Source organism: Leuresthes tenuis, unplaced genomic scaffold (assembly GCF_036924035.1).
Source record: "Leuresthes tenuis unplaced genomic scaffold, fLeuTen1.0.hap1 SCAF_15, whole genome shotgun sequence".
Taxonomy (NCBI): domain Eukaryota; kingdom Metazoa; phylum Chordata; class Actinopteri; order Atheriniformes; family Atherinopsidae; genus Leuresthes; species Leuresthes tenuis.
The window spans coordinates 30,741,858-30,767,277 of NW_027325369.1; the positions used below are offsets into that span (position 1 = coordinate 30,741,858).

Genomic DNA, 25,420 nt, shown 5'->3' on the forward strand with positions numbered 1-25,420 from the left:
GGATTTTGGAAGGACTGCACATCTCTGTGCTACCATAAATGAGCCTTGACTCAGTACCACTGACCTTTGCTGCCTCAGCGGTTTCCTGTCGTCCCTAATTGCCCGAGTCTTAATTCTAAAATGTGTTTAGTTTGTGTTGTTGTAGTGTTTTGCTGCAGGTTGACATGGGTGGCCTGTTTCTATATTTATCTACCAAACCTAATCGTGATCACACTTTTTAGTTATTTGTTTATTGACGAACTGGATTTATTAAAGCACGCATGCACAGTACAATGAAACAAAGCCTTAAAGACGGGGCTCGGGATAAAACGGTAACAGTTGAGCTGTTGTCATCAGCAGCTTTCTCCTCCCTCCGCTGCCACCGATGCTGCTGTTCCTGTGGCGTCAGCGGCCCTCACACGTGAGGCACATCTTCCTCCATGCATCTGTTAATGGCCTGCTCATGGTGACGGGAGGGCATCACATGACTGTTGCTGCCGTTTTGATTGCACCTATAGTAGTTGAGCAGTTTTGCCCTTAGGTGTCTGAATATAAACTGTGTCAGCAAACCAGTAAAAACAGCCAAGGTGATCAATGCTATCTTAAGGCTTGTGACAATGCTGTCAGGATCCTGAACTTGGATGAGATACTGCATCGCGATCAGCCTGTAAACTCTGCCTTTCACTGTTTCCAAGGTCTCGCAGGTATAAAGGCCAGCATCAGAAGAGGAGGGTCTGATGACGAGACCCTGGCTGAGAAAGGTGTGTCGGGGACCCGGCTGGAGGACGTTGTCAAAGAGGCGCCACCTGACAGGTAGGTTGGTCTCAGGGGAGCATGGGAGGAACTGTGCTATGCCGATACTTAAGTGGATGATGGCGAATCTCTTTTCCACTGGGAGAAGTTAAAAATGAAAGATTAAAACCTCTTATACGACCAAACTCTTAATCTGAATGTCTTCAGTAATAAAACCGAGATCTTATTGTTAAATTCCAGCCTTTTTTGCCGGCTGGCACTGTCTCCTATTGGAAGACGGGGGAATGTTTCACTTACTATCAGAGCTCGGGCACATTCTGTTGTCTCCATCACTGAGATTCTGAATCCTTTAAAGAAGAAACAGCTGCTTTGGTGTGAAGTTCAACACGGTGATCACGGGTTTTGTAGGTATTTGACTTACATAGACCCGGCTGATGCTCCGACAACAGAAGCACATTGGTGTGTGATCCGGTCCCAACCGCAGTACGGGTCTCTGGCAACAAGGCAGTCATCGCACGATGTGTAGCGGCTGCAGTCCCTGACATCAACCTGAACAGCAGCGCTTCTGGCACAGCTGTACAGCTGACCCTACAGAAATACAGAGTTTACATCGCTGCAAGGCTGTTTCAAACTGATTTAGTCCTTTAAATTGAGAACATTTTGAGCCACTTTATAGACTCTTACTGTTTTGGTGGAGAACTGGAGGAAGTTGACAGGCAGAGCATCTTGAAATATCTGCAGCTCCTCGATGATGTGCACCTTCTCCCCATCAAATTTCACCGCCTTCTGCAGCCAACCAGAGTCTAAAGGAGGGAATCGAACACGAAGCTGACGTGTACCTTGTTAGATCTTGGTAGATGCACGTCTCACTTACCTGTGCCAATGAAGAAAATCCGGTGCTGTTGTCCGTCTAGAGATGTGACTTGGTCCACGACAATTTTGGAAAACCGCGTGGAGGTCTGGACCAGCAGAGGCTTCCCAGTGATCGGGGTAACCAAGCCCTCCATGAGAGGGTGTTTCTTCACAAACAGCAGAGTTGCGTCTGAGAGGTTCAGAGAGGTCATCACACCTTTGGCCCTCATTTCATCGTCAATGCACTGGAAACACAAAACAAAGCATCATTTTGGAACGATCAAATGGTTTAAATCAACAGGTTTTGACTGTTTGGCCTGAAACTTACTGAGCCAGGGTATGGGGAATGCTCCTCTCCTGTGTATGTGTCCCAGCTCCCAGTATCGCTCCCAGTTAGAAACTTTCCCCTGAACACATGGCTGATGTCTGACAGCTTGTATGCACAGACAGCAGACTGGCTGCAAAGACTGGAGGGCTCCCTGTAATAGTTCCCAGAAATATTTTCACTTATTCATACTCATACTGTCGAATAGATCTTCAAAATCTTTTGAAAACGCTTCCATTATGTCATTTCATGGAGTTCTTCATCCATCTGGCCAACAGGATAAAAAGTGGAATCTGAATTTATTTTTATTTTATAACACTTTTGCACAGCACTACTCCAGCTTCATGGACTCCTGAAAACAGATGTGTTACTTCTTCTTGGAAAAAGCAGAGTTAGAACAAACCCAAGCACCATCCTGTCTCGTCTTTATCTCCTTACAGACACTCTCAGGTGGATAAATCAGTATATATGACTTCTTTCTCCATCTTCCACTTTTAAATGCCGGGATATCTTGTTTGGTTTGATTTATCACTCCTAAAATGTTGTTTAGAAAGGCACTGCAGCCTTCTATGAGGGGATTTTCACTAATTATTACCCTGTCTTCTTACCTAAGCTCATTTTGTCTCTGTAATAAAGCTGCATCTCTACATGCCTGATGCTGCTTCGGATAAAGCTGATCCAGTTTCCACAACGGGTTACTGCGTAATACTGCCTCAGAATCCCTTAGTTAGCCCATAATTTTATTCTAATAAAAAATAAGAAGAATTCCCCCTCTTTATTCAGAGGAATAATCTATAACTTTTGACACTTTAATCTAAGTTTTATCACAGTTCTACTCAGTCAGCAGTGTTCTGCTGGGCCTCTGAAGCTCAGCTATATTTATAACAGGGGAACAATAGCTGCACATTGATTCACTTGAACGCGTGTTGATGAAATTGTCATCTGAATACTGCTTCAACAGAGAAATACAACTTAATGAATTTCAACCTTCAGTACAAAGGATTTAACATTGCTGAATAATGCAGAAACGGAAATATTTGCTCTTAATTGACCATTTTTTACATAGTATGCTTTATTTAGTATGCTATGATATTCATCAGCAGCTATATATGCAACAAAAATATAGCACACTTCACATCTTAGATCAGTATCCATCACACAATACGATCAGAGAGGAATCTGAATGTTTATCATCCAGCCACCGGCAAAATGAATATAAAACCCCAGAGACAACATGAGCCAATGATTGCATTTCCTTTTTAGAGTGAAACTTGCACACTGGTTCTGCAGAACTTACGGGTTGGAGGTGAATGTTGCGTAGAAAACGCTGTCCTTCACGTTGTTCTGGTCTTGAAGGAGAAAAACATCCTGGACCAGAGACGGTGAACCAGCATCGCCAAATGGACAGTCCAGCCGGGCCTTCAAGAAAGAAGTCCACCTCTTCTGCAATGTCCTTTTGCCCCCTAAGTCGCTCTAAATCAGCGCAAAAATGTCCAATACACAACTTTAGAAAATCACCGAGTGTTGCACCGGAGCAGCAGGATCTCAGTCTGAAAGGAAGGCAGCCAAACCGAAGGTGAAAAGCAAAGGAAGAAGGGAGCTTTTTCCTTTTAATTTTAGAGTTGCGTGCATTAATGAGCATTCATGAGCAGATTGGACGCCACATCACAGCCATAAATGAGAGTAACTCACACAGCAAAAAGGTCTCTGTTGCTTTAAAATCTAAATAATCACATACTCAAACTTTAAGATTGTTTTACACTTTCAGCTTTCTGTCGTTGGTTAATAAAGATGCCTGATTCAGCTCCAGGTGACTTTAAAGGCGTACCTTACACACACGAGCAATCCTCGACACCCAGATGTTGCTGCGACGCTCCTCCACGGCGTTCTCAGTGAAGAACAGGAACACGACGTCATCCTCGCCATTCTCTCCGTTTCTGCTCACTTCTGCGATGTTTATGGAAATCATGGTGGGCTCTGAGATTGAATGATTTGGAATGGGGGGTCACAGAGGTTTTACCGGTTCTTCTCATTAATCACTCGGTCAACTTACCATTGAGCCAGGATCGTGTCACTTCAGTCTTAACAGGGTTCAGCCCGTGTCTCTGGAAAACCACCTCAGTGCCCAAGAAGTTTGAGGATGTGGCCGAGTACAGAGTGTTTCCTGTTGAGTGGAAAGAGCTTTAATCTAACTGAAACTGACATGTTTCGTTAGATTGGATCAGCAACAAGGATCCCATCGACAACTCCCAATAAACCCTTCCCAAGACACCAGTCTGCTGAAGTTTTTAAGCTTTTCTTTCCTACCTGCTTCAGCGTCTGTGAAATGATTGTCTTAGTGAATGTTGAAAATTCAGTCATGTTCAGATAGAGCTTGTTTTCAAACGATGCTCAGGTGTCGAAAACCTTTTTTAGAGACGCTTTAGCTGTGAATTTAGCTAGCACAACCACAAAAACTGCAATGTCAGAGATCCTGTGCACGGATTTGTGATGGCGTGGATTGTTACAACCTGACAGACAAAATAGATTCAAACTAAGAATATTTAAACTTATGGAAATAGCAGATATGTGGACAGTTTACATTTAGCACTCACCATCCGCGAGGGAGGCAAAGCTTTGGTAGGGGTCAAAGGGAACTTTCCCTCTGCCATCCTGAGGCTTTCTTTCCAAAAAGGCTTTTCCATTTGTGAAGGTCTGTTGGAAAAGGTTTGCATATCGGAAGCTAAGCTATATCATTTAAATATATATCCATTAAATATGTATGAACCCTCATGCTGAGAGTTCTGGTAAATTAGACGATTATTGCATCTCTAACATGGTGTGGTTGACATGCTTAGATTAGCTTAGATTAGCTTAGCTTAGCATAAGAGATACAAACTAGAGTTAAACAGCTTGGATTTTTAATAAAACTCACCTTTCAGCACCTCCAAACTTCACCAACATGTGAGGCAAAGTTAAGTTAACCACTTGTTGGCTTTAACTAAATCTGCTGCAGCTGTCGGCGGTTCGCCTATGAATGTTATCATCTGAGCAAGAAGGTGTTTTTAAGCTCTTTAGCTTTAGTATTTCATGTGTTATTGTTAACAGCAAACTTACCATCGTGTCACAGGCCGGTTTAAAAGCATTTGTTCCACAAACAAGCATTTTACTGTCCTCCATCATGTGCAGCACCCTGATGAAGTTGTCACATTCCTGTTGGAAGAACACAGCCATTTCAATGGGATGACATTTTAAATGACGAGCTCCATTTGGGAGTAAAAGGATTCAGTTTCTACTCCACCTCGGCGCCCTTGCCCTTCATCTGACAGAGGGCTTTATCTGCAAAGCTGACACTCCATTTTTCCTGAGAAACAAAACATTTGGTGATGACCATACGTAAAAATGTAAAGAGATTTTACTTCTCTTTACATCACAAGTGGCAGCCCAGTCCGTCCGAACAAACAAATTACCTCGCTGATCTTCTTGGTGATGTCCTCCAAGCTGAGGGTGAGTATCTTCCCTCTGGCTCCGAGGACGAGCTGACCAATGTCATCTCTGACCATCAGAGAGCTAAAACTGCCAAGCTCAGACTCTTTGAACTGTTTCAAGTTCATGTCTGTGAGAGATTGAGAGAAAGGCAGCTGCGGGTTACATTTCAAACCCATGCCTTTTTATGTATTGTAATGTAAAATCATCCGATTTTAGCTGCGAAAGCTGTGTATGTAAACAGCTGTTAGCACAGGTAACAGGAATGTTCCCACTGAAAGATGCTGTTTCTTACAGCTGTGTTGCCTCACCTTGGAAAGAAATGCTTCTGCGGGGTTTATTGCTTTCCGTGAGGCCTTCGGTCATAATGAAGAGGACATAAAAGAGCATTAGCAAAGGTCTCATCATGACCTGTAAGCAAGGAAAAAGTCAAATGTTGGAGTAGTTTAAGAAAAGAAAGTCTTATGCTGTAATATTTCCATTGGCTGTTGATAACCACGACCAGCTTCCGTGCATTAAGCCTGTGGCTTGTTATTTGTTAAAATGATATTCAGAGACCAAGAGAGAAAAACAACGAATAAAGCCACATTCCCTTCTAATAAATCCCTTATCTGCATAAGTGTTATGATCAGTGAAGCACAGCACAACTGCACGATGCATTAAAACATCACTTACTGTTGCATGTGATTCCAGACAACAGTCTTAAAGTCTGATGGTAAAAGTACTTTGCATTTATACACAAAACAAACACAGACTTTCCTCCTCACTAGACTAAGAATGTTTAAAGAAAAGCTTTCACAGCTGTTTGAGAGACCAAACATCCTGCAGGTCGTAGGTCAAACTAAAGATTGAAGCTTCTCAAACATTTTTACTATTTTATTACAACATAAAGTGCAGGTTTTGCACCACAAGAGGGAGCAAGGAAACCATGATTTCCTCATGAAATTAATGCCATTTCAAATCACAAGGACAACACTTTAATTTCTGGTATAAAAATGTAATATGAATGTATTTCACTCAGAAAAGTGATTTAATGTTTAAGTTTTCTTTTTGTCAATGCATTAAACAGAGAAAAGAAATAAATCTGAGAGGTTAATAACAAATATTTGTACTTTTGCCCTCCAATTAAGTTGATTTTCTTCATGCTTAAATAAGTCATTGCTATAAGTGATCTAGTAAGGCCAATTAAGGGCCTATCTAAGTAATTATATCAAATTTAATAATTACCAGCCTTGAATAATGACCAAATATTGAGAATTTCCGAGGATGTTTATCATCAAATGATATTAATCTTCATCGGTGTTACTTTATTCACATTATTTGCACCAGAATTTATAAGATTTTTAAGGAGCTATTCTGTTCACTAATTCATTTTATCCATTAAGCAAACAGATTTTTGGAGACTGCCTTTATCCCACTCTATTGATTATTTATAAACTTCCTTTTAAAGTCTTCATCACTGGAATTTCTTCACAATTTTACAGATCAAAATGACACTATTTGTGACTTGTGATCGTGCTCAACCATCTGCACTCAGTGACCAGTTGCCCTAATGTGTCATTACACCACGACAGTCCTGGAAAGACCTTATTTATTAGTTATTAGTTCTTGGGTCACAGCTCAGAACCCACTACAGTTTTGTTGTAGTTGTGGGGTTTAGTTGCTCACCTAGCTGCTTCAGCGAGCCCAAAATCATCGGGGCAAAGCAGGCAGCACTGTGAGGATCATGTTCTTTGATTTCTCCAGTGGTTTTAATACATTGTAGTCTGCACTGGTTATGTGAGAAGCTCCAGAAAAATACAGGTGGATGCCTCCACAACCACCTGGGATACTGACTACCTGACAAACCAATCACAATTTGTAAAAAATGTTTGGCATGGAGTGGGAACAGTCACTTAATTTCGCTAATTTTGAATGTAAACAAGACAAAGGAGATGACTGTGGATTTTAGGAGGACCATGACAAAACCAAACACTATTTCTATCCTGGGAGAAGAGGTGGAGGTTGAACAGGAAATGCAACACTGAGGCTGTCTACAAAAAGGACATAGCAGACTCTACTTCTTGAGGAAGCTTAGATTGCAGCCATCTGTTGGGGAAACAGCATAACAACATAAAAAAAAACTAATGAAGAAGACTGGGGCTTGAGCGGCCCCAAGCACAAACCCAGTGTGTTCAGTCAGAGGCTTATTCAGCTTCAAAGATGTTACATGAGGTAACTTCTGCCTAAAGCAATAACATTATTATTAGCATTAGCATTATGAGATTATTTCTATCTTATTTATTTACTTTTTTGTCTGCCTATCGAGGAGCATGTAATTGACCAACTTCATAGCTTCGCAGGTTCGTTGCTTAAAAAGTCTAAAATATACCCATACCATTGAATTGAATTGAATTGTATTCATGATATACTGTATATATTTTTTAGAAAAAACTGTTTTTGGATTGTCTAAAGTTTGGATTTCGTGTGAAAATACATCACTTTTTTTCCAAATTGTTTTCATCTAAATGATCTTTTGTATATGTGAAAGACTCCAACATTTGTTTGTCGTATTATTGATCATATAAACGCAGACTGGAGGTACTCAGTTGATCTAATTTTTCTTCGTCGCCAGTTTAATATAACAGTGTTTAGGCCACGCCCCGTTAGTCCATCGTGGCCCCGCCTCCTTCGACGCGGGCTGATATGATGGTTTATGGGGCGTTAATTTCCGGTTTTCAGCGTCTGGATTTTCAGGTTTTACTGAGTATGTGTGTTTGCGTGTGGGCTGTACGTGCATGTGAGAGCGTGAGAGTTTGTGGTGTGTGTTTGTAAACGCTCCCAGCTCGGATACTGTCACCGCTTTGCACCGCAGGCAGGCTCCGCGTTCATACATGCCAGTTACAGTCGCAGCTTCCCAGCCGTTGCCCAGCGATGACCGAAAGCCCCGCGACCAAGCTAGCCAACGGTGAACTGTGTCAGCATGTGAAGAACGGACTGAAACCGGCGAGTAACGGCTTCGCTAAGAGCCTCCACTGTAGCCTCGAGCGTCCGCCCAAGCACCACTGCCACTCGGACGGAGAGGAGGTGAGGCCCGGGATGGGACGGTGGGGAGAGGTTGGTGTATCCGGGGAAACATCCATTGTGTGGACCCGGAAAGGAGCGGTTGATGTTGTCACTGCTGTCATTTCCACTGTTGTTTTTTGGAAAATGTCACGAATGCAGCTCATGGAGCAATGCTCTCAGTTTGCTGATATCAAACTGTGATGACACTTCTAAGCGAATAACTCCAGATTCCATCAACAATTGTCAGGATTTAAGAGTTTTAACGGTCTCCTTTTGTGGTGCACTGCCTGAAAACATGATTCTGACTCTTTTTCTCAGTGAAGAAAGACCAATCTGTAATACGGCAAAAAATATTAGCACCAAGCAACTTTATTCCCGGGTTAGTTCTGCCCTTCAGCAGTTTTAAAGACGGGCGGTTGTTATTAAAAAAAAAGGCGGGTGCCACAGCTCTGAGTCGATATTGAGCTGGCAGTTAATCCCGATTAGTGGCCAATATGTGTGCCGAATTTAAGAGTTCCTGCCAAAATACTCATCAGAGCCAGTCCAGCAACTTTGGACAGATCACATGTCTTCCCCTGCAAGATAACATGAAGTTTACAGGTCGCATCCTTGTCTTGTCAGCTGAGAGTGAGGGTCTGATGTGTGCCTCTTACAGTGTTGGCTACTCCTCATTTGTGTAGAAGTTTGGTGAAATGCTGTGTTCATCACGTTATTTCGGTGATTGTGAACCAGAGCAGCTTTTTACTTCAAGCTATTAGTTAAAACTGATCTTTTTCCAAACAGTCTAATGAAATTTCCACCCCAGGGTGCACATTCAGGGTAACTGTCCCAATTAACAGCTCCCCTCTGAGGATGTAATTAGATGCTGTCACATGCATGGGCATTTAGACCGGATGTGTTAGGATGCGTGTTTTTCACATGTTGTTTTTCATATGTGTTTCAGAAAAAAAGATCAGGTCGAGCACTGGCTCTGGTTGGGTTGGTTAGGAGCCGAGCGCCTGGTGGCTGAACCTCAGCGGATTAGAGTTCATGTTCATGTCAGGGTTGCTGCTCTGTAAGGTATTTGAGAGAAAGAGGCATGACCGGTCACATGTAGAGCCCAAAGCCACGAGTGCAGAGACGAGCAACACAATAGCTGCAAGGAATGGCTTTCTCTTACTCTCTCTCTGCGTCTGAAATGGAGAGGCTGTGCACATGAAGGTGCGTTTTATGTGCTCAGATTTACATCGACGCACACTGTTCCTCCTTTATTTGCCAGTCAAATCTGGTCTTTCAGGGTTTTCCTGTATGTTTAGTCTTATCTTCTTCACACGTGCAGATTGACCACAGATAAGTCACCTCAAAGTCATTTCCAGTATTAAAAAGTGTGAGAAATGGAAACCATTTTATTTCCCTAATCAGGATGAAAGCACAGGGAGTAGACGCTTAATATGAATTGATTACACGTCTTAATGTTCAGGGATTATTGCCTACATGAAGTGATTAATTTATAGGCCGTATAAATCCAGAAGTAGAGACGTTTACTGTTGTGTTCAGAATGCAAATATATTCAGTTAATCCGCTGAAACGATGAAGGAAACCACATTTTAGACTCCAGCAGCTCAAATGTTTGGTGTTTTTTGGCTTCAAAGTAACTAAAATGTGTTTCTAAAAGGTCAAATTCATACAAAAAGCATTGATATCATATATATTGTCTGTAAGTTTGGACCAGTTTGCATAAAAACTAGGTTTAAACTTTTCAAACCCGCGCTGAGCCCTCCGGGTGAATAACTCATTAACTTCCATTAACGACCATTAGAATTAGATTTAATGGTGAAAATGTTTGCTGCATGGAGGTCGAATGCAATTAAAAGCGCTTGCAGTAATATTGTCGGTGCGAGTTGATGTGTCACATGCTGTAAACTGAGAAATGTTCATGTGTTTCAGTCTATAAAGCTCATCATTAATAGATCTCACTTTATGACATTAATACAGTTCTCAGCGAGACGCCACAGCGTTCATAGTTTATCGATCGAGAAGTGTTTTTATTAGCTCTGAAGCAGATGCTTTTCATGGTGTTTGCAAGCACAATATAACAGACTACAAAAGCAGGCATTAATGTGAGATTAAATGGGGGGTTTTTTCCATCACGATCCCGTAATTCTGGGGAAAGGTCACCGTGGGTCCTGGTCAGGGGTGATGAAATGAATGTGAGGCGTGAGTATCCGTGTGAGGGCATTGCTTAGCTAAATGTCTCATGAAAATGCTTCACTGGTGTCAAAAGTTGAACACGGGAAGGGTGATGTTGCAACGGACACAGCGAGGAACGAGGTCACTGCGTTGCAGCTGACTTCATGCGCTGAATTGTCTCATTTTCCTTTTTGTGCAGGTCCACGCCACATCGCATCATGGCGGCTTGGTCCGCCGGCCTTTCGTTGAGTCTTTTGAGGAGACGCCCATGCTGGTGGCGGTCCTCACCTACATGGGCTACGGCATCCTCACCATCTTTGGCTACCTCCGCGACTTCCTCCGTCACTGGAAGATCGAGAGGTGCCACATTGCCCGAGAGAAGGAGGAACAAAAGGTAACGGCGGCCGAGGCTCCAAAGCTAATGCCACATTCTGCTCTGCCGCTGATGGCTTCCTTCTTTCCTTCCTTTTGCTCCACTGGCCTGTTGATGACCTCATTTCAACCAAAGCGGTTCCAGTCCAGGTTCAGAGCAGCGTTGGTCTCGTTTGCCTTTATGCTAACGGCCCCAGCTGTACGTTAGCATAAACATAAACCGCCCGGCTGTGTTAATAAAGAAGAGTCTGGCTTGTAAATGGAGCAGAAAGAGAGGACGTCCATGTTGCTGCTCACTTTTTTATTTCCTCTCTTGAATTATGCTAACGTGGGGAAGCATTTTCATACGTGGTGCTCACAACATTTCCGTTGGTGTCCATAATCCCGTCCCAGCCCCTGACACACAGGGCTTCTTTGCTCGGCCCGGCAAACAATCGGTGCCAGTGTAGCTCTGGACTTCGGTGCCACTGGACTTCGGTGCCAGTGTAGCTCTGGACTTCGGTGCCAGTGGACTTCGGTGCCAGTGTAGCTCTGGACTTCGGTGCCACTGGACTTCGGTGCCAGTGTAGCACTGGACTTCGGTGCCAGTGTAGCTCTGGACTTCGGTGCCACTGGACTTCGGTGCCACTGGACTTCGGTGCCAGTGTAGCTCTGGACTTCGGTGCCACTGGACTTCGGTGCCAGTGTAGCTCTGGACTTCGGTGCCAGTGGACTTTGGTGCCAGTGTAGCACTGGACTTCGGTGCCACTGGACTTCGGTGCCAGTGGACTTCGGTGCCAGTGTAGCTCTGGACTTCGGTGCCAGTGTAGCACTGGACTTCGGTGCCAGTGTAGCTCTGGACTTCGGTGCCACTGGACTTCGGTGCCACTGGACTTCGGTGCCAGTGTAGCACTGGACTTCGGTGCCAGTGTAGCTCTGGACTTCGGTGCCAGTGGACTTCGGTGCCAGTGTAGCTCTGGACTTCGGTGCCACTGGACTTCGGTGCCAGTGCAGCACTGGACTTCGGTGCCAGTGCTGCACTGGACTTCGGTGCCAGTGTAGCTCTGGACTTCGGTGCCAGTGGACTTCGGTGCCAGTGTAGCACTGGACTTCGGTGCCACTGGACTTCGGTGCCAGTGTAGCACTGGACTTCGGTGCCAGTGTAGCTCTGGACTTCGGTGCCACTGGACTTCGGTGCCAGTGCAGCACTGGACTTCGGTGCCAGTGCTGCACTGGACTTCGGTGCCAGTGCAGCACTGGACTTCGGTGCCAGTGTAGCTCTGGACTTCGGTGCCAGTGCAGCACTGGACTTCGGTGCCAGTGCAGCACTGGACTTCGGTGCCAGTGTAGCACTGGACTTCGGTGCCAGTGCAGCACTGGCTCTGGACTTCGGTGCCAGTGCAGCACTGGCTCTGGACTTCGGTGCCAGTGCAGCACTGGCTCTGGACTTCGGTGCCAGTGCAGCTCTGGACTTCGGTGCCAGTGCAGCTCTGGACTTCGGTGCCAGTGCAGCTCTGGACTTCGGTGCCAGTGTAGCACTGGACTTCGGTGCCAGTGCAGCACTGGACTTCGGTGCTGGAGCCAGAAAGAAACGTCTCAAACTGAGCTGAGACTTCAGCCTCATTAGAGTCACATTTTCACACCTTTCCCTTCATAAATTGATCAGATAGTTGGTCGTATTTTCCTGCAAACCAACCCAAACCGCAGCTTTTTATCTCCTCCCGTGGGAGTCGGCTCGAGCTGCCACAGCCGAGCTTTGGTTGTCTTTCAGGAGATACTTTCCTCAAACCTGGTTATGCCTTCCACACTCTCCAAGGTGCACTTATCAGAGGTGAAATCTGTTCATGGCTTACAGCTCCTTCTCCAAAACATCAACCTGCACACTGTGTTCATTACTGAGCCGCGTCATCTTGTGTTTTTACTGCTTTGTGAGGACATGTGGCCGTCATGTTCTGTTCAAATCAATGACAGATTAGTTAGTGTTAAGAATAATTTATTTATAATCTATTTATTATAATTTATAATATAAAATAGAATATTTATTAATCTGAGAAATGTTTCTGGATAAGACGTGTTGACCAGTCTAAATAATACGAGACTTTGGAGAATACCGTCCACTGTGGAGACTGACAGATTTGATGGTTGTTAGATAAGTTTATTGCTCATGATATGAATGTCAGATTGTACATTAGAAGGTCACAAAGTCTGTGAAACGCATTTAAACGACCATTTAAAGCGCGTCTCGGAGCGCATGTTGATCCACTAACATCTGCTCAGTCATTCTAATGATAAATAAATATTATTTTCTTTATTTTTAATCTTTCATAAGCAGGTGAAAGTATCGTACCTCTGCATGCTTACATTTTGGGCCACGTTTTAAGCTGCATCTGAGTCAGTTTGTGCCTCAAATACTAAAACCTTTCCTGGGGATATCTGTGATTTACCTGAGCAGGGTCACAGTTTAACCAGAAGTGCACGAAAGGACGCCATCGAGCCGCTTCTGTTAAATCTGTGCTGTTATTTCATGAGTTGGGGTTGATCGGTGCAGGCGGGATGCTTTCACTTCACCGTAAATATGTCAAACCTGTATGACTGAGGCAGTCAAAGCATGAGATTGAGCAGCGTTAACCTGATATGAACCCAACCAGGAAACCTTTTCCTCGCAGCAGACGGCAGTGTGCATGCCTAAGATAGCTTCTTTTTTTAGAAATCTCAGCAGTGGGGCACATGCAGAGCACGTCCTCGCATTGTTTTCCCGCTGTGGTCGTGTTGAGGAAAGGAAGCCGGTGGGATAAATGCTGGGAAGTCATCGAATCACCCTGGAGGTGTCACACGGATGTTTCCTCCAAGAAATGAGGAAAATGAACTCTGGAAATGTGGGTTGTGCTTTCAGCTTCCCGGCGGCCATGAAACACTCTCACTCTCTCTTCTTCTGCTGTTCTTTGTCCACACCTGTGTAGGACTTTGTGCCACTCTACCAGGATTTTGAGAACTTTTACACCAGGAACCTTTACATGCGGATAAGAGACAACTGGAACAGGCCCATCTGCAGCGTACCAGGAGCCAAGGTGGACCTGTTGGAACGGGCGTCCCGAGACTACAACTGGACCTTTGAGTAAGAAAGACTCGAGTGTAAAAGACGTTATCTGTAAGCTTACCCCCAGGTATTCAAACACATGATAGCATGAGGAGATAAGGATGAATTCCAGCAGAGTGAACTGTTATGGTCTGAATTTAAACTTTAGACGCCAGCGCAGCCTTCTTAGTCGCCAAAAGGACAGTTTGAGGGTTTTTTCTCGTTTTTTAAGGTTTCTTTGAACATTTTAGAGTGGAGCCAGATCTACATGTGAAGCACTGTTAACCTGGAATCTAATATCTTTTTATTTATTGATTGATTTATATATTATTTGGCGCTGTTATTGGTTTCCTCGTCTTTATTTACACCAGTGAATATTACTTAAATGCTCATTTATTGTTTTCTGACCCAAAGAAACACACCTGCACAGGTTTTCACTGCCAGTCCAGCGTCTGAAATCCCAGTTTTTTGCAGCTTTACTCGCTGGACACGTGGCTCTTCGTCTGCTGAGGAAGCCTCAAAGCTTTCCACAACAGCCTTTGTGACTGCTGGTGACGCTCGTTTGCATATTGTTTTCATTTTGACTTCCTTAGTCGAAGAATCGCATGTTGGTAATGTTGTTGTGCCAGATGACCTGATCATTAGATGCCTGGATTTCAAGGAGTTGAATCCCATGATGTGTTGAAAGATAGTTCCACAAATACTTGAAATAACAACGCTTGGGAGCACGTCTTCCTCTCTGTCATGATGGAGAGGAAAACTGGTTCTCAGTTCCCGCCCCTTATCGCTAATTAGCATTAGCAACACTTAGCGTGTGGCTAATTAAGATGACATTAAATGCATAGATTACCGGGCTGTTTCTCGGTCTACTTTTGGACGCGGGCTGTTTAAATTGACGCTGAATGTGCTTTAAATAAGCATGTTGTCAGATTCGTGCCCTGCGGTTTCCTGTGGTGATGTATCGCTGCCGAGGCTGCTGCAGAACCCCTTCCTAGTTCTTATTTTTGTGGAAATGTTTCCCTTTTTTCCATGACTACATCACCTTACGTCTATCGCTGTGAAGCATCCTCATGCTTCCATAAGCTGAAGGTGTTCTTCTGGACTCAGATCTGGTCCACAGACATGAACATTATTGCTGTTTGACACAACCTTCGGTGGATATGAATGTGGTGGATTGTAGCCTGAATTGCAGCAACAGATATCCTGGTATATGATTCACTGTTTCATACATGTTTCATATGCAAGGATGGGGGGTTTTACATGTGTGCACGTGCCGTGCGCAGCTAAGAGCGTAAGCTAAGGAAGACGGATGCTCAGATAACTCCTGTTTAACGTACCTGCTTGTAGTTGTGTTGGTGAGGCCGTGTCCCTGCTAGCATGGCTCATGTCCACAGCGCCCTCACTGTTATTCTTCTCTTTGGCTGCCGTGCTTAGAAACAGCCGACTTTTCTCTATATTTTCAGATGTCTGACATGAGGACAGCTGATGCTCTTAGTCTCGCTTTGCGATGGTGGAGCTCGATGTGGTTTTCCTGCTGCTGTCGCCCATCTTCCTCCAGGCTGGACGTGCTATTCGCTCAGTTCTAACAGTTCTAAAGACCTGATGCATGCTTTTCTGTCCCCTCCAACCAGTCCGGCTGTTCTCTGATCTCTCTCAGTAACAGAACATTTCTATCTGCAGAGGGTTTTGTTGTTTTTCAAACATTCTGAGAACTCCAGAGACTGTTCTCATGGAAGTCTCAGAACCTTCTGGAAGTAGTCGCATCGTGTCCCAGTCGAAGCCAATGAGGTGACTTCTTTTACTGTCCCCACTCTGAAGCTTGATGGTGAACGTTAGCTGAAGCTCCTGACTTTCAATAAGCTCATTCAAACAGGGTCCCACTAAATAACTCTGTTAAATAGGGTCTCTAATAATGTGTTTGTCTGTTTTTCCATCTCCATCCTGATCACAAATAAAGATTATTAGACTCTACTGATCATAAATCCTAAGAAAATGAGAAGTCTTTGTTGGATAGTCGTCATGTTTATCGATACTATTAAATTTCAGTCAGATCTGTCTTTATTTTTGGGATATTTCTGATTATTTTACCTGTAACGTGACATAAAACCGTCCTCTCATGAGAGCTCATGGTTTGTGCATCTGACTGCTGGAATGAAATGTTTCAGCAAGCAGACTTTGTGCACAACAGCATTTCTTGTATTTTTAAATGGGCTTAAAGGTTATTCTGGTGTTTTGACCTCTGATAACGCCGCGGCGTCGCCCTTCCTGTGGCTCTGAGAGTTTCTGTTGCATATCAGGGAGGAAAACGCAGCGTGGGAGTCCCTCCAACGCCCTCCGGAGCGAGTGAACTTCCAAATTTGTCTCCACTGAATACTTGGTGTTCTTCTGAGAAGCAGAAAGCGCAGGGAACTGATGGAATAGGTTGTGTTTGCAGGTGTTTTAAAGAGTCAGTCGGGCTGCTTTTTAACTGGAAATGACTCATCTGTCCTGCTTTTATAGTGTTTGGCGGATATGACAGTGTGAAGGGATTCTTCTCATTCTTCACATGCTGGTATGAGCATCAGTCCATCTTTCTGTCTTCATAAATCCTCCCTTATGAAAGCTGGAAGGTGTTGAGTACGTAGGATGCTGCACTGCGATGAAGCCAAACCAGAGGAATGGGGGGAGTAGGACAGACTGCAAAAGCAACCCAGAATTACACTCCACTTGACTCTAGTTTGTAGTTATCTGTACCTATCAATGCTATTAATGATAGCGATCATTAGCTTCCTGTCACTGATGATTCCCTTTTGTTTATGTTCTCCTCCCTCTTTCTGCCAGGTACACGGGTCGGGTGGTGCGGGATGTGATTAACTTGGGCTCGTATAATTACCTCGGCTTCGCTGAGAACACGGGTCTGTGTGCCGACGCTGCGGCCGAGGTCACCGCGGCGTACGGCGTCGGGGTCGCCAGCACCAGGCAGGAGATCGGTACGAACACACAGCAAAACACGCCAGCTGCCTTTGCCATCGCCTCAGAGTGCATGATGGGTAACATCTGAATGTGGCACAGAAACGACAGCAGATACTACCTCTGGATTAGCTTTAAACTCCCTTCTTTAAACATTATCAGATTTAGGGTAAAGTTGTCGTTTCCGCTAAATGTTTCCGGTAGCTACTGATCAGTCGCCTGAAAGCACGAGACTTTGACCTCACTTTCAGTTGAACTGCTCATCCTAACGCTTCCCAGACTGGTGCTGATATGAAATATCTCATCACTTTCTGTTCCAAACCCATCTTTATTCCTTTGGTTTTATCTTTATCTACTCCCAGGACGCGGAGGAGTTCTTTGCTGTTGTATGTTAGCTTTAATTCGGACGCTTTCGCGTTATTGAATCGGTTTATTTCACCTTGAGTTATCAAGGAAATCAAGCCCTCTTCTTTTTTTAAATTGACGGTTACCGTGCCAACGAAACAGTGGCCCACATAAACATTAGTGATGGTGAGATGAAGCTCTGAAGCTTCCCATCTGAGTAGCTCAAAAACGGGCCGAAGCTTCATCAGGTGGACGATAAATGTAAAGCAGGTGGTGACTGAAAGGAAAACGTGGCTCCACCATAATGAATGTCATTTTATTTCTTAGTTTTGATATATATGCTATTTATTCTGTGTTCTTTGCTATGCTACAAGAATTCCCCTCTGGGATTCCATCCATCCATTTTCTAAACCCGCTGAATCCGTCGGTCGGGTCGCTGGAGCCTATCCCAGCGGTCATCGGGCGGGATCTACCCTGAACAGGTCGCCGGTCCATCACAGCGCCCCCTATGGGACTGATTAAGTATTTCTATTATGTTTCATGCAATTATTATTGTGTGCCTGCCTTATTAGGAGAGATCAGCTGAAAATCTCCTTTCTGACTGGCTCTGTAACAAAAAGGCAGCTCGCTTTGAACATTGAGCACCATGAGGTTCTAAAGCCACACAATGTGAGAGTGGATCCGTTGCGTTTCGCTGGCGCTTATATTTCAAATTCCACTTGAAGCGGTGACGTCTCGACGGGCTTCGAAGCCTCGACGCATCACTAATAAACATCACTGCGTGGCTCTGCTGGAGGTTAAAATGTTGAACGCTTTAAAACGGTGAGCAATCAGTTGCTCTTTTTGTCATTAAGGAAAATAACCAGAAATCTTTTGCTGCTGGATGTTAATGTTATAATGATAATAAACTTTATTTATACAGATTAACCTAAATAATGAGATCAAATCAAGTGAAAAGAACAGTTCAGTCAGTAAAAGAGAAGCAGAACAATTAGGAAAGCTCTGTGTTGAAAGTATATTTTAAGAATAGATCCACGAAAATGTTTGATATACCGAAGTGTTTTTCATGTTACAATACAAACGATGCTTTGAATCTGCTAAAGCTTCAGCTCCGACTCTTCCGTTCCTCCCCACCAGGAAGCTTTTCTTCCCTGCAAAATGCACAATTTGGAGTTTTTAGAGGAATTATTACTGCCAGAGTTTGACTTCAAATGTTAATCGATAACCTCCACAAAATATCTACGCCTGGTTTAGTGGTTTTACTGAAATGATCCGTCCCTTATGGAGTAAATCTGAAAGTGGTTTGTCTGTAGTTGCTTCCAAACTGTGTCGCAGAGCCAGTTTGATAAGATCCAGATCACCCTGCAGGAAATAAAATCCAGCAGCTCGTCCGGCGGGCAGATTTACAGCGATAGACCCGAGGCCAGCCCACGCTGTAACGTAGAAGGCTGCTCTATAGCGTACAGCATGCCTGCAGCGCACAGTAGATGATGCAGAGAGTCCTTCAGGGCTGTTTTACAGTGTCCATAAGAAAAGAAACTGTCACCAACCGGCTGTTGTAGCTCAGCGTAGCACAAAGACTGGGTGGAGAGAGGAAAAGCACTTTGTTTTTTATCAAAGTGTTGAAATAATAATCATTTTTGGCAACCTCACAAGTATGTAGCCTAAAAAAAGCTGTTGAACAGGCTTAATGTTCCATATGAGACATCAACAGGGGGCATTAAGGTGCCGAATGATTCATTGGTGTTGCTTTTCTGCGCTTCAGGTAATCTGGACAGACACGAGGAGATGGAGAAGCAGGTGGCCAAGTTCCTCGGCGTGGAGTCAGCCATGGCGTTTGGGATGGGGTTTGCAACAAACTCCATGAACATACCAGCTCTGGCTGGCAAGGTCAGAGCACACGTCACTTACGGCTGCTCGTTCGCTTCCTGTTTATCTTCCTGAACTCTTCCAGACTCTCTGGGTTTCTCACTTTGTGGCTTCAAGATAAAACGAGTCGACTGCCCAGAGTTTTCCTCAGCACAATGCTAAGGGCAGGCTCGCACAAAAACACGACCTCACACTATCACAGGTCACCGGCAGCAGCGAGAGGCACAAAAACAGCCTCTGACGTCATATCAGGAGGAAGCAGTTTGTGCTGGTTAAACGAGACTGAAAGTGCAGAAACAACAAAGAGCGTTTCGTCACGCCGCTGAGGCAGTTTGGCAGGTGGCAGAGTGCAAACCAACGATGTGAGCGTGGCATCATGCAGCGATATGAGGCAAATAACATCCTCTGGGTCATTTTTAACGCTCTGGTCGTGTACATTTAAAATGTTAACACAGACTTCCAGGCCACTAAACAAAATGCACTCAACTGTGTTACGTAGTCCTGTGCGCCGCCCTCTCAGATGGCTTAAAGTGAATCATAAAGTATGCATGAATTACTTCTTCTCGTTGTCCTCGCTCTGGTGCCCTGCAGGGATGCCTGATTCTGAGCGATGAGCTGAACCATGCTTCTCTGGTCCTGGGAGCCAGACTCTCTGGGTCCACCATCAGAGTCTTCAAGCACAACAGTGAGTCGCATACTGTCTCCTGCTGTCACTTGTACGTCTGTAGATTTGATCGATTTGTCCGTCCTCCAGCTTAAGTGCTTTGTTTTTGTTGTTCCAACCATGCAGCCAACCTTTGGCTCAGATCCTGTTTTGTTTCTCAGTCTCTTATTGTCTGTTTTTCATTACTTTTATGTTAATGTTGTGTTAAGGTTTTGGTATTTAACATGTGAGCTGATATCTTTATGTTATTAGTATCACAATCACTTTTCCCAGTATATTTCAGACATAACATTAACTCAAAAAAGCACAAAAAAACATGGTTGCAGGTCACATAAAGAGAAAATGTAACTTTCCTCTCATGGTTAGACACTAAAATATGTTGAATGTGTTTGCAGAAAAGCACATAAAGTAGCTTGTGTCGTATTAAACATGAGGAGTTGTTTTTATAACTAATTGTTATATATTAGCGACCAGTTTAACTTAGTCTCCAGATAACCTGGTTGGTTATCAGTTCTACATTTAGTGAAAAATCCATCTGGCTTTATAGGATAGTATAATATAAGGGTTTTATAAGGACTTTATTCACCTAAAGTAGCTTAATACTAATTCCACCTTTGTTATTAGCAGCTAATGGTTAGCATCCTTGTGGTACTTAGCCATTAGCTTCCAGCTAACTTTTCAAACACTTCAGCGCTTTGCCTGTCTTCTGACACCTGAGGTCAGTTAAATTCTTTAATCAATGGTGGCTGATGAGCCAAGAACGCACTCAAGTAACTGTTCACACTTTGTTTTGGGTGTTTTGAAACTACAGCCCAAAACCACTGAATTGGTAACTAAAGGTCGGGCCATTTAGGCCCAAAGAAAGCCGTTTCAGGGGACTGGAAAGTAGTTAAATCCCAGCAATGCGGTAGCTGCGTTGGAGATAATATCTGTGTTCGTGAAAGTCTGTTGTGTTAATAAACTGCTAAAGTTGTCTTACTTCGAGTGTCGCTCTCTGTCAGATATGCAGAGCCTGGAGAAGCTGCTGAGAGAAGCCATCGTTCATGGGCAGCCCAGGACTCACAGGCCGTGGAAGAAGATTCTGATAGTGGTGGAGGGCATTTACAGGTATCCACTCGCTCTCAGGCATCTGTTTTGATGCTTAAAGTCGCCCAGATGGGGAGGTTGTTCATTTTAACTCGTGATTTTATCAGTTCTGTCGGCAGATTGGCTCAAAAATAAGCAAAGAATATGAAACATCACTCAGAGTTTGATTATTTAAGTTTGTACAGGTCATTGAACACGTTATTTGGCTCGTGGCCATGAGCTAATTTTCCTGGGCTTTTGGAAAATGAATGAACACGGATTGAAACATCTGTAACACCTGCCTGTTTCCCACCTGCAGCATGGAGGGCAGCATAGTGCGCCTGCCAGAGGTCATCGCCCTGAAGAAGCGCTACCGGGCCTACCTTTACTTGGACGAGGCCCACAGCATCGGGGCCCTGGGTCGAAGAGGAAGAGGTGTGGTGGATTATTTTGGCCTTGACCCATGTGATGTGGATGTTTTGATGGGCACCTTTACCAAGAGCTTTGGAGCTGCGGGAGGATACATCGCAGGGAAAAGGGTGAGGATACAGTTTGAGGGCTGTAGGTTAACTTTATGAGTGCAGAATTTGGTTCTAGCAGGCAGAGTTAGGAAATAAAGATGAATAAATGCACTTTGTGCTCACTAAAGCTGCATCGTGAGTGATGGTTCAAGCATAGTCTGTTAACTTCATCATCACAGTGGTTTTTATGTTTAAAAATCTAATTCAGGATATTTAAGCCCCTGTACAAGTTCAGCTGCCCAGGATCGTCCCGTCATTTCAGTACTTTAAGGTTTAATAAAAGTTTTTAATCATCTTTAGTCCATAAGAGATGCAAAGGCATCAGATCACCAGGCATTCACCCTCCTAACAAGCTGGAGGTTTAGTTTAGCCTTAAACAGCGTAAAAGAGAAACTTATTCCTTTTATAAATGTGTCATTTTGTGCAAAGAGACTTAAGATGAGGGTTGAAATGTGAGATTAACGGGGCGCTGTCCTCCCAGCAGCCCTGAGCTGGGAATTAAAACCCCTTTTGCATCATCTAAATTCTGATGTGAAGAAGAGTCAAACTGCTGAGGTTCCTAAACCAAACAAAGAGCCTGAGAAAGTTAGCCAACAGGTTGTGAGATGTAGCTTTCTGCACTGTGTTGATGGCTGGATGCCGTTAAAATGATGTAAAAACAGCCATGTTGGGGGATTTCTGTGGTTGGCGTTACTGTGTGTAAGATGATCGGACTCAACCAGTTGAGCATCATGTGCTAAAGGATGCTTGAGCCCTGTGTGACCTCTCCTGCGTGACCTCTCCTGTGTGACCTCCTGTGTGACCTCTCCTGTGTGACCTCCTGTGTGACCTCTCCTGTGTGACCTCTCCTGTGTGACCTCTCCTGTGTGACCTCCTGCGTGACCTCTCCTATGTGACCTCTCCTATGTGACCTCTCCTGTGTGACCTCTCCTGTGTGACCTCTCCTGTGTGACCTCTCCTGTGTGACCTCTCCTGTGTGACCTCTCCTGTGTGACCTCCTGTGTGACCTCTCCTGTGTGACCTCTCCTGTGTGACCTCTCCTGTGTGACCTCCTGTGTGACCTCTCCTGTGTGACCTCTCCTGTGTGACCTCTCCTGTGTGACCTCTCCTGTGTGACCTCTCCTGTGTGACCTCCTGTGTGACCTCTCCTATGTGACCTCTCCTGTGTGACCTCTCCTGTGTGACCTCTCCTGTGTGACCTCTCCTGTGTGACCTCTCCTGTGTGACCTCTCCTGTGTGACCTCTCCTGTGTGACCTCCTGTGTGACCTCTCCTATGTGACCTCTCCTGTGTGAACTCCTGTGTGACCTCTCCTGTGTGACCTCTCCTGTGTGACCTCCTGTGTGACCTCTCCTGTGTGACCTCCTGTGTGACCTCTCCTGTGTGTGTGCTTGGTTTAGGAGCTTATAGAGTACCTGCGCTCCCACTCCCACAGCGCTGTTTACGCCACCTCCATGTCTCCTCCTGTGGTGGAGCAAATCATCACTTCTATGAAGTGCATTATGGGAGAGGACGGAACCACAATAGGTAAGGCTAGATTTCAGTAAAGATGTTGCTTTTTTTTCTACATAAAACTTCAGATTTTATTAACTTCTGCTTTTTAATCATTCAAATTGTCCCGTCCATCAAATGAATGGAAAGTGACTTCAACTCTTCAAAAACGTCCTCCTCTTTTCAGCCTAACTACTTCTGCATACTTTCAGCTAGAGACACCATTCAAACGTTAAACGGGTCACAAGACATTCAGCTATTACCAATTTGTTCAGCTTTTTCAAATAATAAGCCAATTTTGAAATATGACAGTTTCAAAGACATGAAAATTTTTGCTCCTTCTTGATTTTTATGAATGAGAAGCCAGCAGAGTGACACACTGATTATTTCCAACTTTTTCTGATATTCCAACAAATTGCTCTAACTTTCATACAGTTTAACTTATAGAAACAAATTATACCTTAAAATGTAGGAAAAGTTGTCCTCTTTCAGCTGATGTAACTACTAAAGAGCTCACATTTACAGAATTTCAGCTATAAGCCTTGAAGCGAGAGAAACTTTTCAAATTCTCTCACTAACTCCAATGGAAAGTTTGGAAAGACACCAAAGTAGCTTGATTTGCCGTTTAAAAAATCTTTCTCTCCATTGAAATAAAAACTACATTACCGCGTTCCTCTAACCCTTCTGGTTCTTACGGTCTTCAAATTATTTTCCTCGCTCTTACAGTTTTCTCACAGGAGTATCCATTCAGCCATTTCTGCTGGTTCTACTGGGAGGGAGCCGTTTAGCCACAGCTGTTCACACACATTCCTATCACTGTGAGGACATCTCTGCTACATATCACACTGCAGCCATTTTAACTATTATTCACTTCACTTCTGCTAAATTCTCACTATTTTCAGCTTTTTTAGCATGGTCAGATATCCCCATTCAGCTTTTCAGCATTCTCACTTTTTTTCTAGTTGTATACAATTTGTGCATACGGCCTCTTGTATGCCGGCACCAATGACCAATTTAACCCAGTTCTGTGAGGATTGGTGTGTAGAAGTTGGTGGGAGCCTTAATCAGTTGGATAACCCTGCCTTTCCAGGTGTTTTTCACAATCCTGCACCCTGTGGAGATAAAAAAAGGGTTCATTCTGAACTAACAAATGCGTCATTTTTTATTATTCACAGTGATTACACACTGATGAAACCAGTCTATTAATGCTATATTCAACACACTTGTCCTCTGAAAAGATGCAGCGCTACAAGAGGAGTCTATGGCCACATTTCACTGGCAGTCGATTTATTTCTACACTTATCGGACATAACTTTATGGCCACTCGTCTGATATTGACTAAACCCTCCTCATGGCGCCAGATGAGCTCTGTGTCCTGGAGTGTCTGCTAACGGGATGTTGGCAGTAGATTTCTTTGGGCTCTTTGGCAGGATGAACACCTCAGGCTCTTTGTTGTGTTCCTTCGGTGCAAACAGAGGAGCTCATCATTGAGCCGGGTGGTTTTTTGTTGTTTTCACATACAAAACACCCAATAAAAGGACCTGCCCATCAAGTGCTGGGTTCATAACATTTTCCACTAATAATGGATGAAGGAGCCGACAGCTTGATCAGCCTGAAACTGACTAACAGACTAAAAATGATTCTACAGAAGACTTTTTGCAGACCTGAAGCTGTTCTTTCTTAGTGTTTTTGACATTCTTAACATGGCTTTAGGACTCATTTTCTCCCTGAAAATGGCTGTAAATCTCATTATCAGGCACCAGAGGTCAGTACAAACTGCTAAAATGTCTCTTATTCCACCAGATTCTGATAATAGGGGAGTTTTAAATGAGTTCTGTGTGTTGTAAAGAACCTCAGTAGGTTCTTTATGATCACTGCTCTGAATTAACCTCATCCTAATTTGATAGTTTTGCATTTTCTGAATTATTCTTTTGATTCTTGTCCCTTGAGTTTCATCTCAGAGGTTTTGCACAGCTCCATCTTTCGCCCTGACCTTTAAACATTATCAAACTAGTCGGCTGTTGTTGTGCATCGTGCACAAATGCAAATAGACTTTATGTTTTAGCTCGTGCCGCCGTGCTGCTCCTGATGAGCCTGCGTGTCGTCGCTCTGTGTGTGCAGGAGAACCTGAATTTGTGAGCATACTGAGGGTTTGTTGTGCTGCGTTTGATGTCAGTGTTGCATTTCAAAGGGCCCGGCGAATCGCACGACGTCTTCTGGGAGAAGAAAATTACATTTCAGAGAAGCTAAAAACTCAATCTCCCCAAGGTGCCCGCATGCTCGCAGACGTTTTCTCTCACTCGTCTCATGAATGCAGTCGTGTTCGGATGCTCGTCAGCCTTCCTCTTTCCTCTTTTCAAAGAAGAAAGATGAGATTTGGGGTAAGAATAAAGCCACGTGGATTGAAGAGTGGCCTTTATTCAGCTCTCACCTGCAAAAGAGGTGTGAAGGCTGTAATCTACAGTCCTGTAAATATCTACGGGTTGTTCCTGAACAACACGT

General features: G+C 44.1%; 2 protein-coding genes across 2 annotated transcripts in view; one reads left to right on the plus strand and one right to left on the minus strand.

Annotated features, from left to right (window-relative positions):
- Positions 1–394: 394 nt before the first annotated feature.
- Positions 395–5,782, minus strand: LOC140269844 (semaphorin-4E-like). Its single transcript, XM_072364826.1, has 14 exons — positions 5,686–5,782; positions 5,359–5,504; positions 5,190–5,252; positions 5,006–5,101; positions 4,504–4,603; positions 3,963–4,073; positions 3,738–3,886; positions 3,207–3,382; positions 1,913–2,063; positions 1,607–1,829; positions 1,417–1,535; positions 1,154–1,320; positions 1,030–1,079; positions 395–870 (listed from the first exon to the last, which is right to left on the minus strand). The coding sequence occupies exons 1-14, from the start codon at positions 5,780–5,782 to the stop codon at positions 395–397; spliced, it is 2,124 nt and encodes a 707-aa protein (XP_072220927.1).
- Positions 5,783–8,085: 2,303 nt separating this feature from the next.
- The window catches only part of LOC140269936 (serine palmitoyltransferase 2-like), a 28,509-nt gene continuing 11,174 nt past the window's right edge, over positions 8,086–25,420 (plus strand). Inside the window, exons 1-9 of the mRNA XM_072364961.1 lie at positions 8,086–8,440; positions 10,788–10,982; positions 13,900–14,054; positions 16,836–16,984; positions 19,075–19,199; positions 19,770–19,863; positions 20,844–20,949; positions 21,227–21,446; positions 22,828–22,954. Of these exons, the coding sequence (XP_072221062.1) occupies positions 8,288–8,440; positions 10,788–10,982; positions 13,900–14,054; positions 16,836–16,984; positions 19,075–19,199; positions 19,770–19,863; positions 20,844–20,949; positions 21,227–21,446; positions 22,828–22,954 (1,324 nt within the window). The 5' untranslated portion in view covers positions 8,086–8,287. The remainder of the gene's footprint in view (positions 8,441–10,787; positions 10,983–13,899; positions 14,055–16,835; positions 16,985–19,074; positions 19,200–19,769; positions 19,864–20,843; positions 20,950–21,226; positions 21,447–22,827; positions 22,955–25,420) is intronic.